General features: G+C 47.5%; 1 protein-coding gene across 1 annotated transcript in view; it reads left to right on the forward strand.

Moving 5' to 3' along the window:
- The window catches only part of LOC110504380 (teneurin-2), a 257,663-nt gene that overhangs the window by 146,311 nt on the left and 93,852 nt on the right, over positions 1–17,500 (forward strand). The window contains exons 9-11 of the mRNA XM_036943640.1: positions 12,945–13,070; positions 13,328–13,533; positions 13,922–14,117. Of these exons, the coding sequence (XP_036799535.1) occupies positions 12,945–13,070; positions 13,328–13,533; positions 13,922–14,117 (528 nt within the window). The remainder of the gene's footprint in view (positions 1–12,944; positions 13,071–13,327; positions 13,534–13,921; positions 14,118–17,500) is intronic.

The following is a 17,500-nucleotide window of genomic DNA, read 5'->3' on the forward strand; positions in this document are numbered from 1 at the left end:
AAGGAGAAGAGGAGGAGAAAGGGAGAAGAGGGAGGTTGTTGGAAACCAATTACCACTAAACTCATTCGTCCAGAAGAATAACACTGTACAATTAACACACACACACACACACACTTTATTTCTGCCACCTCCCCTGGCCATTCGGATAAATGCATATTAACTGTTCTAATTCCACTAAATTAACGAGTCTGGCCTCAATTACACTGCTAATTGTACACTGAGAGTTGTCCGGTCTGGTGTGTGTGTGTGTGTGTGTGTGTGTGTGTGTGTGTGTGTGTGTGTGTATGTGTGTGTGTGTGTGTGTGTGTGTGTGTGTGTGTGTGTGTGTGTGTGTGTGTGTGTGTGTGTGTGTGTTAGATATTACCTTTTAAAGTAATAGCCGGTCCCCATCCCCCTTTGGTCCAATTAGGGAGTGTGTAATTGGCTGGTGTGTTCATTTAGGGGCTGTTCTATTGGCTGCCCTGGTTTCATTAGTGATGTGGTCCGGCTAGGGACAGAGAGAAACAGGGAGAGAGAGAGAGAGAGAGGGGAGGGGGTGGGGGGTATTTGGTAGACAATACTGGATTGTCCTCTTTTATCAAGATACTGTGGGGATATAAACTCTATCACCTTGTCAAAATGAACGGACGCACACCCTCTCTCTCCACCCGGCTCCAAACACAACTTCTCTCTCCACCCAGCTCCAAACACAACCTCTCTCTCCACCCAGCTCCAAACACAACCTCTCTCTCTACCCAGCTCCAAACACAACCTCTCTCTCCACCCAGCTCCAAACACAACCTCTCTCTCCACCCAGCTCCAAACACAACCTCTCTCTCCACACAGCTCCAAACACAACCTCTCTCGCCACCCAGCTCCAAACAAAACCTCTCTCTCCACCCAGCTCCAAACACACCCTCTCTCTCTACCCAGCTCCAAACACACCCTCTCTCTCCACCCAGCTCCAAACACAACCTCTCTCTCCACCCAGCTCCAAACACAACCTCTCTCTCTACCCAGCGCCAAACAAACCCTCTCTCTCCACCCAGCTCCAAACACAACCTCTCTCTCCACCCAGCTCCAAACACAACCTCTCTCTCCACCCAGCGCCAAACACAACCTCTCTCTCCACCCAGCGCCAAACAAACCCTCTCTCTCCACCCAGTGCCAAACACACCCTCTCTCTCCACCCAGCTCCAAACACAACCTCTCTCTCCACCCAGCTCCAAACACAATCTCTCTCCACCCAGCGCCAAACACAACCTCTCTCTCCACCCAGCCCCAAACAAACCCTCTCTCTCCACCCAGCGCCAAACACACCCTCTCTCTCCACCCAGCTCCAAACACAACCTCTCTCTCCACCCAGCGCCAAACAAACCCTCTCTCTCCACCCAGCGCCAAACACACCATCTCTCTCCACCCAGCGCCAAACACACCCTTTCTCTCCACCCAGCGTCAAACACACCCTTTCTCTCCACCCAGCGTCAAACACACCCTTTCTCTCCACAGAGCGCCAAACACACCCTTCCTCTCCACAGAGCGCCAAACACACCCTTCCTCTCCACAGAGCGCCAAACACAAACGGGAACTTCCTGACAAGTGTACTTGTCACATCAATATAATTTGTGCTACGTGTGACATTGCAACACAATAAATAAAGACTACACAAACAACTGTTGGAACACAATAAATAAAGACTACACAAACAACTCAACAAAGTTCCATTTCATTGGTCCTGTGTTTGTGTTCCACATCTCCCCGGTTGTGTCTGGTGTTTCATTGGTCCTGTGTTTGTGTTCCACATCTCCCCGTTGTGTCTGGTGTTTCATTGGTCCTGTGTTTGTGTTCCACATCTCCCCCGTTGTGCCTGGTGTTTCATTGGTCCTGTGTTTGTGTTCCACATCTCCCCGGTTGTGTCTGGTGTTTCATTGGTCCTGTGTTTGTTCCACATCTCCCCGGTTGTGTCTGGTGTTTCATTGGTCCTGTGTTTGTGTTCCACATCTCCCCCGTTGTGTCTGGAATCCTGAAAAGGTGCGTTCACACAACACTTCCTCATTAGATTGCGTCAGTGAAGCCGGTAATTACATCATTTTATTCCGCGGCGTATAAGAATTGTACTAGTACTGAGAAGATGCATGTCTACTATAGTCAGTGACTGCAGTAATCATTATCCATGTTGTGTCATGTGGAAATGTGTGTCTATTTGTGTTTGATTTGATTTTTCTCAGTCTTTTGAACTGTTTATTAGGGTTTGATGGTTTAACCGGTTTTCAGATTGTCAAGAAAAAGGAATCAGGGATATTCAAATCTTATCCTACCAGGTCCAGATTATTGCTGCTTTTCTGTTCTGCCTGACAATGAATTGCAAACACCTGGTGTCCCAGGTCTAAATCGGTCCCTGAATAGAAGGGTAGTCGTCAAGCTCCATATTTGAATTTGAGGGGTATAAAGCCATCCGATAGGCTTCACATAACGCACTCTATACACATCTGAACATCTATACATACATCAACAGGTCAGACCCAGGGCATTGTTTGAGAGAGCTGTGAGTGTCTGTTCAGAGATCATGCAGTCTAACTGGAGTGGACCTCAGCCTTTTACCATAGTGGTGAAATTCAAGGTAACCTTCAACAAGGCTCTGTTGGAATGTCAGAGGTAACAGTCAGCCTTTGTTCATGTGGAATTGGAACACTGAGAACTCTGGAACATCTGCCATCCTATTCTATCTATCACCATGGACACCAGAAAGGACCAACAGGGAGAGGAGGAGAAGGGGAGGAATCAAATCAAATGCATTTATAAAACCCTTTTTACATCAGCCGATGTCACAAAGTGCTGTACAGAAACCCATCCTAAAACCCCAATCAGCAAGCAATGCAGATGTAGAAGCACGGTGGCTAGGAAAAACTCCTTATAAAGGCAGGAACCTAGGGAGAAACCTAGAGAGGAACCAGGTTCTGAAGGGTGGCCAGTCCTCTTCTGACTGTGTCGGGTGGAGATTATAACAGAACATGGCCAAGATGTTCAAACATTCATAGATGACCAGCAGGGTCAAATAATACACAGTCAGTCAGAATAATACACAGTCACAGTGGTTGTAGAGGGTGCAACAGGTCAGCACCTCAGGAGTAAATGTCAGTTGGTTTTTCATAGCGGAGGAGGTAGGGAGGTAAGGGGGGGAGTAAGGGAGGGGAGAAGGGTGTTGGTCTTTCAACATGTTCCAGAGAGAAGAGTGGTGATGACACAGACACATACATACACATGAACACCTCGTTTCTGGTCTGTCTGTCCTTATGAAGATGACTTGATGACTCTGTGTGACTGGCTGTCCAAACAATGGACTACTCATCTCATTATTTTGCCCTCCTGCTCTCTCTTCCCTCCCTTCTTTCTCTCTCCTCTCCCTCTTCTCCTTCATTCCGTTTCTCTGATGTAATGTATGTACATCAGAAATTAATTCATGACTGTTATAGGTCTAAATCCAATTGTAACACTTCAGTTAGAATTTTTATTACAAGCTTCATAAAAATACGGTCTTATCCCTCAAAAATAACAGTCTCATCCAACATTGGCTCCTCATAGTTGAAAGAAACGGAATCCTCTGCTAGCCCTTGAAGCTCGAACTGGTCATCACACAGACCAGCGCTCCAAATCGGAATCATTACCATCTGTTGCCCCACCAGAGTCCTGATAAGCAAAACTTTCACACAAGGTACCAAACAATCCCCACACAGAACCAAAACACTCATACAGGTGAAGGTTGCCCACAACACAGTGATAATGACATTTTTCCATTTCCCAAACACACTGTCAAACCAATTTGTTATCGACCCCAGAGTTCTCAGCCAATTCGTGACCTAGGTTTGTTAACCCAGCCAGGGCCTTTGTTACTGATCCATCTGGAGCTGTGTTATCGGGGATGAACGTACAACATTCTGCCCTGAAGATGACACACACCCTTTTCAGCCAATAACATGTCTAAAGCGATCCTGTTCTGCCACACCATCAAACTCGTTGCAGCGGTTTGTTCTGACAAACCTTTTATCGCATCTGGGGCGGCAGGGTAGCCTAGTGGTTAGAGTGTTGGACTAGTAACCGGAAGGTTGCAAGTTCAAACCCCCAAGCTGACAAGGTACAAATCTATCGTTCTGCCCCTGAACAGGCAGTTAACCCACTGTTCCTAGGCTGTCATTGAAAATAAGAACTTGTTAGTCTGAGTTGCCTAGTTAAATAAATAAAATGAAATAGTAACAAGAAAATAGCACAATAAATAACAATAATGAGGCTGCATACGGGAGTACCGAGTCAGTGTGCTGGTATACGAGGTAGTTGTATACAGGAGTAGTGGTACCGAGTCAGTGTGCTGGTATACGAGGTAGTTGTATACAGGAGTAGTGGTACCGAGTCAGTGTGCTGGTGTACGAGGTAGTTGTATACAGGAGTAGTGGTACCGAGTCAGTGTGCTGGTATACGAGGTAGTTGTATACAGGAGTAGTGGTACCGAGTCAGTGTGCTGGTATACGAGGTAGTTGTATACAGGAGTAGTGGTACCGAGTCAGTGTGCTGGTGTACGAGGTAGTTGTATACAGGAGTAGTGGTACCGAGTCAGTGTGCTGGTAGTGGTACCGAGTCAGTGTGCTGGTATACGAGGTAGTTGTATACAGGAGTAGTGGTACCGAGTCAGTGTGCTGGTGTACGAGGTAGTTGTATACAGGAGTAGTGGTACCGAGTCAGTGTGCTGGTGTACGAGGTAGTTGTATACAGGAGTAGTGGTACCGAGTCAGTGTGCTGGTATACGAGGTAGTTGTATACAGGAGTAGTGGTACCGAGTCAGTGTGCTGGTATACGAGGTAGTTGTATACAGGAGTAGTGGTACCGAGTCAGTGTGCTGGTGTACGAGGTAGTTGTATACAGGAGTAGTGGTACCGAGTCAGTGTGCTGGTATACGAGGTAGTTGTATACAGGAGTAGTGGTACCGAGTCAGTGTGCTGGTGTACGAGGTAGTTGTATACAGGAGTACCGAGTCAGTGTGCTGGTATACGAGGTAGTTGTATACAGGAGTAGTGGTACCGAGTCAGTGTGCTGGTATACGAGGTAGTTGTATACAGGAGTAGTGGTACCGAGTCAGTGTGCTGGTATACGAGGTAGTTGTATACAGGAGTAGTGGTACCGAGTCAGTGTGCTGGTGTACGAGGTAGTTGTATACAGGAGTAGTGGTACCGAGTCAGTGTGCTGGTAGTGGTACCGAGTCAGTGTGCTGTTGTACGAGGTAGTTGTATACAGGAGTAGTGGTACCGAGTCAGTGTGCTGGTGTACGAGGTAGTTGTATACAGGAGTAGTGGTACCGAGTCAGTGTGCTGGTATACAAGGTGATTGATTCCTCTGTGTGTTTCTCTTCTTTCCTGTCTTTCCTCTTCTCTGTCTTCTCCCTCGACCTCCCCAGGGAGATATTCTGTCCATTCCTTCTGAAAATGAATCATAGAAAACCCATTTACCGCAGGCTCCATCCTCCCCCTTCTCCCCCTCTCTCTCTTTCCTCTTTCTCACCTTCCCTTTCTCATTTTCCCCCTCTCATCCACCTCCTCTCATTTTCTCTATCCCTATCCAATTCATCCCTCTCTCTTCTCCCTCTACACATCTCTCTTCTTCCTCTCTCTTTCCTCTTCTCCCCTTGCTCCTTCCCTCTCTCTCTCTTTCCCTCCTTGCCTTTCTCTTTCCCTCCTTCCATCTCCCTATCCCTCCTTCCCTCTCTCTTTCCCTCTATCCCTCTCTCTTTCCCTCCTTCCCTCTCCCTATCCCTCTATCCCTCTCTCTTTCCCTCCTTCCCTCTCCCTATCCCTCTATCCCTCTCTCTTTCCCTCCTTCCCTCCCTCTTTCACTCCTTCCCTCCCTCTTTCCCTCCTTCCCTCTCCCTATCTCTCTATCCCTCTCTCTTTCCCTCCTTTCCTCCCTCTTTCACTCCTTCCCTCCCTCTTTCACTCCTTCCCTCCCTCTTTCCCTCCTTCCCTCTCCCTTTCCCTCCTTCCCTCGTTCTCCTTTTTCTTCCCCTGTCCGAACACATGTGTTCCAGAGCTGTCTTAGATGTGGTGTATAGCAGGTAGGGTAACACATGTTGATACCAGGGTGTTGCCACAGACCACTTTGCCACTGTGAATTAAACATTAAGATGAAACAAACCCTCATACACCCACTGATCTATTTTTTATCAAACACACTGCCTCGTTGGACCTGCCTCTCTGATCCACCGTGTGTGTGCGTCTCCGTGCGTCTGTGTGTGCGTGTGTGCGTGCGCGCGCGTGTGTGTGTGTGCGTGCGTGAGTGTGTGTGTGCGTGTGCGTGCGTGCGTCTGTGTGTGCGTGTGTGTGTGTGTGCGTGCGTGTGTGTGTGCCTGCGTGCGTGCGTGTGTGTGTGTGTGCGTGTGTAAAATGTGTCCCTATTTTTAACAAACCTGTTGTCTTTACCGCAGTGTAGGAAAGGACCAAGAGTACCTTCTATAGGCCAGAGGTTCAACCTCACTCACTCACTCACTCACTCACAACACACCTATACACACACACACAGACACACATACTGTACAAAAGACATACACACTCACTCACTCACACATACACACAACACACATACACAAACACACACATACAGACATACATACACACTCACTCACACACACACAACACATACACACACACACAACACATACACGCACACAACACATACACACACGCTCACTCACACACACACAACACATACACACACACATAAACACACACTCACTCACACAAACACATACACATACACACACACATATGTGGTCATACACACACAAACATACACTTGCTTACGTGTGTGATTGCCATCAGAATGTGTTCTCTATGTTTTTATCTAACAGACAAAATATATGAAAAGATGACGTAAAGAGAGAGGGAAGGGTATGAAGTAGAGGGAAGTGGATGAAGTACAGGGAAGAGGATGAAGGAGAGGGAAGAGGATGAAGGAGAGGGAAGAGTATGAAGGAGAGGGAAGGGTATGAATGAGAGGGAAGAGGATGAATGAGAGGGAAGAGAGTGAATGAGAGGGAAGAGGATGAAGAAGAGGGAAGAGGATGAATGAGAGGGAAGTGGATGAAGGAAATGGAAGAGTATGAAGGAGAGGGAAGAGGATGAAGGAGAGGGAAGAGTATGAATGAGAGGGAAGAGGATGAAGGAGAGGGAAGAGTATGACGGAGTGGGAAGAGGATGAAGGAGAGGGAAGAGGATGAATGAGAGGGAAGAGGATGAAGGAAAGGGAAGAGGATGAAGGAGAGGGAAGTGGATGAAGGAGAGGGAAAAGGATGAAGGAAAAGGCAGAGGATGAAGGAGAGGGAAGAGGATGAAGGAGAGGGAAGAGGATGAAGGAAAAGGAAGAGGATGAAGGGCAGCAGAGGGACTAGAGAAAGAAAGAATGAGAGAATGAGAGAATGAGAATGAGAGAGGGCATTGGTTTTTTCTGTAGAAACGCCTGTTCTTCTCTCTTGCTCTCTCTATCACTCTTTCGCTCTCTCTCTCTCTTGGCACTGGGGTGACAAATAAAAGAGCTGACAGTGGAGGCCACGTAGCACCTGCGGTGTCAGCGCTTTCCTTTGACCAGGACCGAGTTAGAGACGGAGGGTAGGAGCGGGGGAGATGGAGGGAGTAAGATTCACCCTTGCGGGACAACCCCTAAACCTTACACTTACCCCTCTATTAGCTACATCTGTCTCCCCTCTCTCTGTCTCTCTGTCTCTCTCTAAATTCAATTCAAAGGGCATGGGAAATGTACACTAAATGACCAAATGTATGTGGACACCTGCTTGTCGAACATCTCATTCCAAAATCATGGGTATTTCTGGAGTCAGTCCCCCCTTTGCTGCTATAACAGCCTCTACTCTTCTGGGAAGGCTTTCCACTAGATGTTGGAACATTGCTGCTATAACAGCCTCTACTCTTCTGAGAAGGCTTTCCACTAGATGTTGGAACATTGCTGACTTGCTTCCATTCAGCCACAAGAGCAGTAGTGAGGTCAGGCACTGATGCTGGGAGATTAGGCCTGGCTCGCAGTCGGAGTTCCAATTCATCCCAAAGGTGTTCGATGGGGTTGAGGTCAGGACTCTGTGTCGGCCAGTCAAGTTCTTCCACACCAATCTCGACAAACTATTTCTGTATGGACCTCACTTTGTGCACAGGCTTTACACCACTCCAGCCGATGCTTGGCATTGCTTATGGTGATCTTAGGCTTGTGTGCGGCTGCTCGGCCATGGAAACCCTGGCGAACTGTTCTTGTGTTGACGTTGCTTCCAGAGGCAGTTTGGAACTCGGTAGAGAGTGTTGCAACCCGAGGACAGGTGATCTTTACGTGCTTCAGCACTTGTTGGTCTCGTTCTGTGAGCTTGTGTGGCCTACCACTTCGCAGCTGAGCCATTGTTGCTCCTAGACGTTTCCACTTCACAAAAACAGCACTTACAGTTGAACGGGCAGCTCTAGCAAGGCACAAATTTGATGAACTGACTTGTTAGAAAGGTGGCATCCTATGACATTGCCACGTTGAAAGTTACTGAGCTCTTCAGTAAGGCCAATCTACTGCCAATGTTTGTCTATGGAGATTGCATGGCTGTGTGCTCAATTTTATACACCTGTCAGCAACGGGTGTGGCTGAAATAGCTGAATCAACTCATTTGAAGGGGTGTGCACATACTTTTGTATATTTAGTGTATGTTTAAAGTGCCAAAGCAAGTTCAGTTAACAAAAGAAGACACAAAACAACATCAACAAAAACCTATTCCAAATGAACTGTAAACCTTGCACTCAAAAAGGTTTCAAAAAGATAAAGACAATTCAAGTGTTATATTAGCAGCGATGTGTTTTAGCAATATTGTAGTATGAAATAAACAGATAAATACTGGTGTTATTTACAGTGTTGTTTGTGCTCCACTGGCTGCCCCTTTCTCATGGTAACGGGACACAAATCTAGGAGATATGGGAGTTTATTGATGTTTGATTTGTTTTCAAATTCTTTGTGGGACTGTGTGATCTTGGGATTAGGGTTAGAGTTAGAATTAAGGTTAGGAGGTTTAGTTTTAGGGGTTAAGGTTAGGTTAAAGTTAGGGTTAGGGAAAATATCATTTTGAATGGGAATTCATTGTTTGTTCCCCACAAGGGTAGTACAACAAACTTGTGTGCGTGTGTGTGTCCATAAATGTGTGTGTGAGACAATGTCTCTCATGACTGTGTCGTGGCTGAACGAAGACATGGATAATATACAGTTGGCTGGGTTTTTGGTGCATCAGCAAGACAGAACAGCAACCTCCGATAAGACGAGGGGTGGCAAAAGCTTCAATACAGGACTAAGATTGAATCCTACTACACCGGTTCTGACGCTTGTCGGATGTGGCACCGCAGGGCTTGCAAACTATTACGGATTACAAAGGGAAACCCAGCAGCGAGCTGCCCAGTGAGCCTACCAGACGAGCCAAATGCCTTTTATGCTCGCTTCGAGGCAAGCACCACTGAACCATGCATGAGAGCACCAGCTATTCTGGAAGACTGTGTGAGAGTAAAACCAATGAGAGTAAAACCTTTAAACAGATCAACATTCAAAGGCCACAGGGCCAGACGAATTACCAGCACGCATTCTCTGAGCATGCGCTGACCAACTGGCAAGTGTATTCACTGACATTTTCAACCTCTCCCTGACCGAGTCTGTATTACCTACATGTTTCAAACAGACCACCATAGTCCCTGTCCACAGATAATGCAATCTCTATTGCACTCCACACTGCCCTTCCCCACCTGGACAAAAGGAACACCTAGGTGAGAATGCTGTTCGTTGACTACAGCTCAGCATTCAGAACCATAGTGCCTTCAAAGTTCATCACTAAGCTAAGGACCCTGGGACTAAACACCTCCCTCTGCAACAGGATCCTGGACATGCTGATTGGTCGCCACTAGGTGGTAAGGGTAGGCAACAACACATCTGCCACGCTGATCCTCAACATGGGGGGGCTCCCTTATGGGTGCGTGATTAGTCCCCTCCCGTACTCCCTGTTCACCCACGTCTGCGTGGCCACGCACGACTCCAACACCATCATTAAGTTTGCCAATGACACAACAGTGGTAGGCCTGATCACCAACAATGATGAGACAGTCTATAGGGAGGAGGTCAGAGACCTGGAAGTGTGGTGCCAAGACAGCAATCACTCCCTCAACGTGAGCAAGACAATGGAGCTGATCGTGGACTACAGGAAAAGGGGGGCCGAGCACCCCCCATTCAGATCGATGGGGCTGTAGTGGAGCAGATCAAAGTTCCTTGGTGTCCACATTACAAACAAACTATCATGGTCCAAACACACCAAGACAGTCGTGAAGAGAGCACGACAAAGCTTATTGCTCCTCAGGAGACTGAAAAAATTTGGCATGGGTCCTCAGATCCTCAAAAAGTTATACAGCTGCACCATCGACAGCATCCTGACTGGTTGCATCCCTGCTTGGCTTGGCAACTGCTCGGCATCCAACTGCAAGGCTCTAAGAGGGTAGTGCGGGTAGTGTGTATGGCCCAGTACATCACTGGGGCCAAGCTTCCTGACATCCAGGACCTCTATACCAGGCAGTGTCAGATGAAGGCCCTAAATTATCAAAGACTCCAGCCACTCAAGTCAAAGAATTTCTCTGCTACCTCACGGCAAGCGGTACCTTTGTTATGTCCAAAAGGCTTGTCAACAGCTTCCACCCCCAAGCCATAAGACTGCTGAACAGTTCATCAAATGGCCACCCAGACTATTTACATTGATCCCCTTTTTTTTACATTGCTGCTAGTCGCTGTTTATTATCTATGTCACTTTACCCCTACCTACATATACATGCTACCTCAATTACCTCAACTAACCTGTTTATTATCTATGCCACTTTACCCCTATCTACATATACATGCTACCTCAATTACCTCAACTAACCTGTTTATTATCTATGTCACTTTACCCCTACCTACATATACATGCTACCTCAATTACCTCGACTAACCTGTTTATTATCTATGTCACTTTACCCCTATCTACATATACATGCTACCTCAATTACCTCGACTAACCCGTAGCCCTGCACATTGACCCCATGGAATACAGTCTTGTTATTGTTATTTTATTCTGTTACTTTTTATTGTTTAGTTTATTTAGCAATAATTTAGCAATTATTGTCTTATTTAGAAAACGCTGATGTATTGCTGATTTGATTTTAAAGGGTATGAGATGTGCAGAATTAATGTAGGCATCCTGGTGGGGAATACAGAAACAGATCACTCTGAGGATGGGACAGGTAGAGAGAATGGGACATGTAGTGAGAATGGGACAGGTAGTGAGAATGGGTCAGGTAGAGAGAATGGGACAGGTAGAGAGAATGGGACAGGTAGAGAGAATGGGACAGGAAGAGAGAATGGGACATGTAGTGAGAATGGGACAGGTAGAGAGAATGTGCAGGTAGAGAGAATGGGACATGTAGTGAGAATGGGACAGGTAGTGAGAATGGGTCAGGTAGAGAGAATGGGACAGTTAGAGAGAATGGGACATGTAGTGAGAATGGGACAGGTCGAGAGAATGGGGCAGGTAGAGAGAATGGGACAGGAAGAGAGAATGGGACATGTAGTGAGAATGGGACAGGTAGAGAGAATGGGGCAGGTAGAGAGAATGGGACATGTAGTGCGAATGGGACATGTAGTGAGTATGGGACATGTAGTGAGAATGGGACATGTAGTGAGTATGGGACATGTAGTGAGAATGGGACATGTAGTGAGAATGGGTCAGGTAGAGAGAATGGGACAGGTAGTGAGAATGGGACAGGTAGTCAGGATGGGGCAGGTAGTCAGGATGGGACAGGTAGTCAGGATGGGGCAGGTAGTGAGGATGGGACAGGTTGTCAGAATGGGACAGGTAGTCAGGGTGGGACAGGTAGTATGAATGGGACAAGGTGTGAGAATGGGACAGGTAGTCAGGATGGGACAGGTAGTATGAATGGGACAGGTTGTCAATACACACATAATGAGAATGCCTATAGTGGTCAACACATCCTTTGACCGCACGTGACCATACTCCTACCATAAAAACATAGTACCTGGTAGCACTGTCCACACACACACACACACACACACACACACACACACAAACACACACACACACACACACACACACACACACACTCACACACACACACACACACACACACACACACACACACACACACACACACACACACACACACACACAAACACACACACACACACACACACACACACACACACACACACACACACACACACACACACAAACACACACACACACACACACACACACACACACACACCCTCCCACTCCTCTGGTGAATGGACAATAACAGATAGCAATATGAATCAGCAACGCCCGTGCCCTTCCCAAATCTGTGTAACACTCAAATGCTTTCCTTGTCTGTTTATTTCCTCTGAACTTCAATTAATTGAATTCAGTTCCTCTTTCTTCCTTTGTGAGAAAGTTGCTTGGCAGGGACTTCAAAAGAACAAGGGAGCCAGAGAGAGATAGAAAAAATAAAGAGCTGACAAACTCATCCACCAGCACAATAACACAACAGAACACAAAGGAGGAGAAGAGCGAGAGAACGAAAGAGGCAGAGTTTTCTTTTCATCTGTTACTTGCTCACTGTGAGCTTGTGCCAAGACTCCCAAACGGAGACTGGTATCCTGTCTGGGGAGGGAGGGAGGGAGGGAGGGAGGGAGGGAGGGAGGGAGGGAGGGAGGGAGGGAGGGAGGGAGGGAGGGAGGGAAAATAAAATGAGACAGGTAAAGAAAAGTATGCCTGTTATTTTCTAATCTCTTCTAGGTCAGTACGATCTGTGCAATTTCTATCTACCTGAAAATTAAATAACATATACTGCTCCCCCCTACTCCCCCCTCTCATCCCCCCCTCTGTCTAGCCATTAACCTGTTGGATCTGACGTGGCAACTGCAGCCCTCTGAAGGCCCTGTGTTGAACAACGGTCTGAGTACTGCAGGTCTAGCTGTCAACAGTGATGTGGCCACACTGCCCTCTGGAGGCAAAGGTGGGAACTACGACACTATAGCACCCACAACACACCTGCCGACTCCTGCACAACTACAACAAGACTATTCTTCTTCTAGCATTGTACTGTAGTTCTATTGGGCAGACATACATAGTTCAGAACTCATTTTCCCAGAATGCAAACTTTCAATGTTTTAATGGTTTTGCTATGTGATTACTGCTTACTGACATTGTGATGATCCTCCTCTCCTCTCTTCAACTCTCTCTTTTCTCTCGCTCTCCTCTCCTCTCCCATAGCTCCATGGCAAGGTCCTAACAGCAGTATAGACAGTGGGGATGTGGAGGTGGGGAGGAGGGTGAGTCAGGAGATTCCTCCTGGGATGTTCTGGAGGTCTCTGCTTCACCTGGCCCAGCCGCAGTTCCTCAAGTTCAACATCTCCCTGGGGAAAGATGCTCTGTTCGGGGTCTACATCCGCAAGGGCCTGCCCCCCTCACACGCACAGGTAGACTGTTATAACACACACCTGGGTTGGGGTCAATTCAAATTGAAGGCAGTCAATTCAGGAAGTGATTTGAATTTAAAATTGAATATAACATTTTTAAAAATGGAAAAACAGTAATAAATATCTTCTACTTGTTTATTAAGAAGTCGTTGTAAATAGATTACATTTTTTGAGTTATTGAATTAGAATTTCTGTTTACTTCCTGAATTGACACACACCAATACACACACACACCAACACACACACTAATACACACATACTGTATGCACCACATACACAATTACACAAAACTGGACTGCACACACACTTACAGTATACACACACTTATGGAATTGATTGACTTCCTGGTCTGAGCTTCCTGAAAGTGTTATTGTCTCTCCTCCTGCAGTATGACTACATGGAGCGCTTGGACGGTAAAGAGAAGTGGAGTGTTGTCGAGTCTCCTCGAGAACGTCGCAGCATCCAGACTGTGGTTCTAAACGAAGCAGTGTTTGTTCAGTACCTGGACCTGGGAGCATGGCATCTAGCCTTCTACAATGACGGGCGAGAAAGAGAGACTGTCTCCTTCAACACTGCTATTATGGGTAAGAGAGAGGGAGAGGGAGGGGGAGAGAGAGCAATAGAGAGAGGAGAGAGAGAGAGAGAGAGAGAGAGAGAGAGAGGGGGGGGGGGGGGAGAGAGAGAGCGAGAGAGAGAGAGAGGGGGAGAGAGCACGAGAGAGAGGAGAGAGAGAGGGAGAGGGAGGGGGAGAGAGAGCAAGAGAGAGAGGAGAGAGAGAGAGGGGGGAGAGATGGAGAGGGAGATAGAGAGGGGGATGGAGAGGGAAAGAGAGAAAACGTGAGGGGGGAGAGAGAGAGATGGGGAGGGGAGGGAGAGGGGGAGAGAGAGGGGGATGGAGAGGGAAACAGAGACAAAACGTGAGAGGGAGAGAGAGAGAGAGAAGTCTCCTTCAACACTGCTGTAATGGGTTAGAAGAGAGAAAGAAGGGAGAGAGGGAGGGGAGAGAGAGAGAGAGAAGTCTCCTTCAACACTGCTGTAATGGGTTAGAAGAGAGAAAGAAGGGAGAGAGGGAGGGGAGAGAGAGAGAGAGAAGTCTCCTTCAACACTGCTGTAATGGGTTAGAAGAGAGAAAGAAGGGAGAGAGGGAGGGGAGAGAGAGAGAGAGAAGTCTCCTTCAACACTGCTGTAATGGGTTAGAAGAGAGAAAGAAGGGAGAGAGGGAGGGGAGAGAGAGAGAGAGAAGTCTCCTTCAACACTGCTGTAATGGGTTAGAAGAGAGAAAGAAGGGAGAGAGGGAGGGGAGAGAGAGAGAGAGAAGTCTCCTTCAACACTGCTGTAATGGGTTAGAAGAGAGAAAGAAGGGAGAGAGGGAGGGGAGAGAGAGAGAGAGAAGTCTCCTTCAACACTGCTGTAATGGGTTAGAAGAGAGAAAGAAGGGAGAGAGGGAGGGGAGAGAGAGAGAGAGAAGTCTCCTTCAACACTGCTGTAATGGGTTAGAAGAGAGAAAGAAGGGAGAGAGGGAGGGGAGAGAGAGAGAGAAGTCTCCTTCAACACTGCTGTAATGGGTTAGAAGAGAGAAAGAAGGGAGAGAGGGAGGGGAGAGAGAGAGAGAGAAGTCTCCTTCAACACTGCTGTAATGGGTTAGAAGAGAGAAAGAAGGGAGAGAGGGAGGGGAGAGAGAGAGAGAGAAGTCTCCTTCAACACTGCTGTAATGGGTTAGAAGAGAGAAAGAAGGGAGAGAGGGAGGGGAGAGAGAGAGAGAAGTCTCCTTCAACACTGCTGTAATGGGTTAGAAGAGAGAAAGAAGGGAGAGAGGGAGGGGAGAGAGAGAGAGAGAAGTCTCCTTCAACACTGCTGTAATGGGTTAGAAGAGAGAAAGAAGGGAGAGAGGGAGGGGAGAGAGAGAGAGAGAAGTCTCCTTCAACACTGCTGTAATGGGTTAGAAGAGAGAAAGAAGGGAGAGAGGGAGGGGAGAGAGAGAGAGAAGTCTCCTTCAACACTGCTGTAATGGGTTAGAAGAGAGAAAGAAGGGAGAGAGGGAGGGGAGAGAGAGAGAGAGAAGTCTCCTTCAACACTGCTGTAATGGGTTAGAAGAGAGAAAGAAGGGAGAGAGGGAGGGGAGAGAGAGAGAGAGAAGTCTCCTTCAACACTGCTGTAATGGGTTAGAAGAGAGAAAGAAGGGAGAGAGGGAGGGGAGAGAGAGAGAGAGAAGTCTCCTTCAACACTGCTGTAATGGGTTAGAAGAGAGAAAGAAGGGAGAGAGGGAGAGGGAGAGAGAGAGAGAGAAGTCTCCTTCAACACTGCTGTAATGGGTTAGAAGAGAGAAAGAAGGGAGAGAGGGAGAGGGAGAGAGAGAGAGAGAAGTCTCCTTCAACACTGCTGTAATGGGTTAGAAGAGAGAAAGAAGGGAGAGAGGGAGGGGAGAGAGAGAGAGAGAAGTCTCCTTCAACACTGCTGTAATGGGTTAGAAGAGAGAAAGAAGGGAGAGAGGGAGGGGAGAGAGAGAGAGAAGTCTCCTTCAACACTGCTGTAATGGGTTAGAAGAGAGAAAGAAGGGAGAGAGGGAGGGGAGAGAGAGAGAGAGAAGTCTCCTTCAACACTGCTGTAATGGGTTAGAAGAGAGAAAGAAGGGAGAGAGGGAGGGAGGGGAGAGAGAGAGAGAAGTCTCCTTCAACACTGCTGTAATGGGTTAGAAGAGAGAAAGAAGGGAGAGAGGGAGGGGAGAGAGAGAGAGAAGTCTCCTTCAACACTGCTGTAATGGGTTAGAAGAGAGAAAGAAGGGAGAGAGGGAGGGGAGAGAGAGAGAGAGAAGTCTCCTTCAACACTGCTGTAATGGGTTAGAAGAGAGAAAGAAGGGAGAGAGGGAGGGGAGAGAGAGAGAGAAGTCTCCTTCAACACTGCTGTAATGGGTTAGAAGAGAGAAAGAAGGGAGAGAGGGAGGGGAGAGAGAGAGAGAAGTCTCCTTCAACACTGCTGTAATGGGTTAGAAGAGAGAAAGAAGGGAGAGAGGGAGGGAGAGAGAGAGAGAGAAGTCTCCTTCAACACTGCTGTAATGGGTTAGAAGAGAGAAAGAAGGGAGAGAGGGAGGGGAGAGAGAGAGAGAGAAGTCTCCTTCAACACTGCTGTAATGGGTTAGAAGAGAGAAAGAAGGGAGAGAGGGAGAGGGAGAGAGAGAGAGAGAAGTCTCCTTCAACACTGCTGTAATGGGTTAGAAGAGAGAAAGAAGGGAGAGAGGGAGGGGAGAGAGAGAGAGAAGTCTCCTTCAACACTGCTGTAATGGGTTAGAAGAGAGAAAGAAGGGAGAGAGGGAGGGGAGAGAGAGAGAGAAGTCTCCTTCAACACTGCTGTAATGGGTTAGAAGAGAGAAAGAAGGGAGAGAGGGAGGGGAGAGAGAGAGAGAGAAGTCTCCTTCAACACTGCTGTAATGGGTTAGAAGAGAGAAAGAAGGGAGAGAGGGAGGGGAGAGAGAGAGAGAGAAGTCTCCTTCAACACTGCTGTAATGGGTTAGAAGAGAGAAAGAAGGGAGAGAGGGAGGGGAGAGAGAGAGAGAGAAGTCTCCTTCAACACTGCTGTAATGGGTTAGAAGAGAGAAAGAAGGGAGAGAGGGAGGGGAGAGAGAGAGAGAAGTCTCCTTCAACACTGCTGTAATGGGTTAGAAGAGAGAAAGAAGGGAGAGAGGGAGGGGAGAGAGAGAGAGAAGTCTCCTTCAACACTGCTGTAATGGGTTAGAAGAGAGAAAGAAGGGAGAGAGGGAGGGGAGAGAGAGAGAGAGAAGTCTCCTTCAACACTGCTGTAATGGGTTAGAAGAGAGAAAGAAGGGAGAGAGGGAGGGGAGAGAGAGAGAGAAGTCTCCTTCAACACTGCTGTAATGGGTTAGAAGAGAGAAAGAAGGGAGAGAGGGAGGGGAGAGAGAGAGAGAAGTCTCCTTCAACACTGCTGTAATGGGTTAGAAGAGAGAAAGAAGGGA

Source organism: Oncorhynchus mykiss, chromosome 14 (genome assembly GCF_013265735.2).
Source record: "Oncorhynchus mykiss isolate Arlee chromosome 14, USDA_OmykA_1.1, whole genome shotgun sequence".
In the NCBI taxonomy this organism is placed as follows: Eukaryota; Metazoa; Chordata; class Actinopteri; order Salmoniformes; family Salmonidae; genus Oncorhynchus; species Oncorhynchus mykiss.